This window comes from Zootoca vivipara, chromosome 13, assembly GCF_963506605.1.
Source record: "Zootoca vivipara chromosome 13, rZooViv1.1, whole genome shotgun sequence".
NCBI lineage: Eukaryota > Metazoa > Chordata > Lepidosauria > Squamata > Lacertidae > Zootoca > Zootoca vivipara.
The window spans coordinates 29,849,026-29,852,498 of NC_083288.1; the positions used below are offsets into that span (position 1 = coordinate 29,849,026).

At 39.8% G+C, this 3,473-nt stretch overlaps 1 protein-coding gene across 1 annotated transcript; it reads right to left on the reverse strand.

Moving 5' to 3' along the window:
* Positions 1-231: 231 nt before the first annotated feature.
* LOC132593134 (olfactory receptor 14A16-like) lies at positions 232-1,206 on the reverse strand. Its single transcript, XM_060282202.1, has one exon. The coding sequence runs from the start codon at positions 1,204-1,206 to the stop codon at positions 232-234; it is 975 nt and encodes a 324-aa protein (XP_060138185.1).
* Positions 1,207-3,473: the final 2,267 nt, after the last annotated feature.

Genomic DNA, 3,473 nt, shown 5'->3' on the forward strand with positions numbered 1-3,473 from the left:
AGCACAGAGTCACGAATAATGGGAGCCAGAGACCAGAGCATGTGGAGGGCCGCAGGACAAAGAAGGATTTTGTAAACACTACACCAAGTCTCACAATTTGCAATATAAGCAATGTACCCCTTCTAGATAAATTGAGAGAACAAAGCTTAATCTATTTAGCTGCTTCAAAGTTTCCTCATAGAATTTCCAGTTTCCTATCATTAGTGTTATACTCTATACAGATATTTTTCTTCACAAAATAAGACTGGAAAAGGTTTTCATCGAGGAGTGACTCAAACCCAATAGCTTTGACAGAGCATTTTTAATCTCCCTATTTCTCATGCTATAGATTACTGGATTCATCAAGGGTGGAACCATGGAATACATCACTGTAAATGCTAAATCTAGATTTGGTGAGGTATTAGAAGTAGGCTTGAAGTACGCAAAGTATCCAGTGAATACAAATAGGGCATAAACTATGAGATGGGGAAGGCAAGTTGAGAAAGCCTTTTGCCTTCCTTCAGTAGAGGGGATTTTCAGCACAGCAGTGAAAATGTACACATAGGTTATCATGATGAAGATAAAACAGCCAATCCCAATGACACCGCTTAACACAAGAACTCCTATTTCCATTAGATACAAATCAGTGCAGGCCAGCTTAAGTAACTGCGGGATTTCACAAAAAAATTGATTGACTACATTGGAACAAAAGGGGGATGCAAAGGTACCTCCGGTGTGTAACACTCCATAGACAAAGCTGCTGATCCATACACTGCTAATCATTTGAATGTAGGCCTGCCTATTCATCAGCATCCCATACTGTAATGGTTTGCAAATGGCAACATACCGATCATATGCCATGACTGTGAGAAGAAAAAAATCAGATGCCATAAATGACATAAACAAGAGTACTTGTGCCACACACCCAGAGTAGGAAATGTACCTGGTGTTCATGAGGGAATTGAGCATGGATTTGGGATTAATGACTGAAACTTGTCCCAGGTCCTGCATGGCCAAGTTCATCAGGAAGAAGTACATAGGTGTGTGTAGGTGGTGGTCAAAGGCTACTGCAGAGATGATGAGAAGATTCCCTGTTACAGTTGCCAAGTACAATGCCAGGAATATAATGGAATGTAGAATTTGTAGTTCCCGAATGTCTGAGAATTCTAGGAGGAGGAATTCTGAGAAAGATGATTGATTATCCATGCTCTGCTTCTTCACATTCATGTTGCTGTGGAAGGAAGCAGAAATAATGCTGTCGAGACAGTTACCCTTTTCGTTTAAGTTTTTGTTGCTGCTGCTGATGTTAAGTTATTGTAGCAGGCAGCAACGTCCTAAAGAAGTTATAATTATGGGGGGGGGGGCAATGAGCCCCAAAATGATGATGATGACTGTGAATACTAGTGCTATTATTATTATTAGCAATGCAATTATGTTTGTAAGGTCATTATTGTTTGTTCATATCGCTGATCCACTATTTCCCTTAAGAGTTTGACTATTTAAAGGAGTTAGATGCCAAATATCCCACTTTCTGCTGATTGAATCTTTTGAAAGTGGATCAGATTCACATACACAATAATGTTGTCCAAGACCAGTCAATGCTAGCCAGATATTCTGCCCCCCCCCCCAAATATAATGCCATAGCTCAATTGTAGAAGGCAAAAGGCCATTTCATTATTTATTAGAAACCATGATGACAGTGTGAATCTGACATTAGCTAACTAATCACAGTCAATAGTCACCATCTTTAACATCGTGCTAATTACCAAAGAGGGCTTTTAATATTTCTCTGTTTCTCTTGATTTCTCATCAGGGAAAGATGCTTGGTAAAACTACAGTAAGCTTCTGATTTAATGCGAAAGCTCCCAGCTTAGGGAAAGAGCACATGTTTCCTCAGATCAGGGTCTGGTATCTCCAAGGAGGACTAAGAAAGATCACTGCCACACAACCTGTGGAGCTGCTGCCAATCAGGGTAGCCCACCTTTCCCCAACCTAGTGCCCTCCAGATATTTTGGAGTAGAACTTCCTAAGCACTGTCATGGCTGCCTGGATCAAAGGAATCGTAGTCCAAACCCTTAGGAGGGCAGCAGGTTGAGGGAGGCTGATGCGGATGAAAACACAGGGAGCCAGTTTATACTGGGTCAAAACCAGTGGTCCATCTACCTCAGTTTCGACTACAATGAATGGCAATGGCTTGCCAGTTACCAGATATTATTCCCCCCACCCAGCCACTCTATCTGAAGATGCCTGGGATCTTCAGCATACAACAAGGGTCCTCCACCACCAAGCTGCTGACCATAGCTGCCAAGTTTTCCCTTCTCTCGCGAGGAAGCCTATTCAGCATAAGGGAAAATCCCTTTAAAAAAGGGATAACTTGGCAGCTATGCTGCTGACCTTCCCCACTGGCAGTGCTGAGGTAGAAGTATCAATGGTCTGACGTAACATGTGACAATGGTTGCCTCCTTTCCACTGGATGGAAGATTTTGAAAGAATGGGAAAGATATTTGTGTCCAACCAATGGCTGCAGATGAACAGTGGTAGAAATATGAAGGGCAATTTGGACAGAGGGAAGTTTGATCTTGTAACCAGCCCAACGAAAAAATAAAATGTGACAGTTACAAATCAAAAGTAAGAGGGAGAAGATATCATAGTAAAATAAACATCATATAATCATCAGCTAGGTGGAAATGAAAATAAAGTCCTAAAGACAAAGAGCAATTTAGGCTTTGCAGAGTATAATTTGAAGCTGCACCACAATTGCCACAAAATTATCCAGACAGTCACAGTATTTTTTCACTTAACATTTGCCCAGGATATACAAAACCTTTCCCTATTTGACAGGGTTCAACATCACCAGGGTTTTAAGAAATAAAAAAATAAAAACTCCTGTTTTTTTAAAACTCCTCAGATATTTTCCCAGATGAGAAATATGTATATTCAATGTAAATGTGAATTTACATTCTATTTCAGTGACTAGTCCTATCGCCAACTGTATACCTCTGAGTTAGAAATCTACAGGAGATTCATTCAATTTATGTTGCAATTCACTTCCTAGTTATGAAAACATCTGAAAATATCCGGAAAATAGATTCTATACATGTTGATGTACCTTGTATTATGCCAGATTCATGAACAGAGGTAGAGAGTTCCAGGAGAGAGTGACTATTGGTGCAGGAGACAATATGACAGATAGAGATGGCGAAGGGAGGGTGACCGGTTCATTTCTTTCATTCAGAAAATCCAAAGAAAGTATCTTACTATTTTTCTTCATATTCTTTTACTTCTACAGTGCCATTGAATGATTAGATGCCACTCCAGCCAAACATGCAATTTTATAAGATTCCACTTGCATTGGTATCTATTTTAGGACAATAAACATTTATCAACATGGGGAAGAAATTGATTAATATATCTTCTGTCTTCCTAGAGATTTGTTCTCATGGGAATTCAACACATCTCAGCATTAGGGTTGTACAGAAACAATGATATATTTT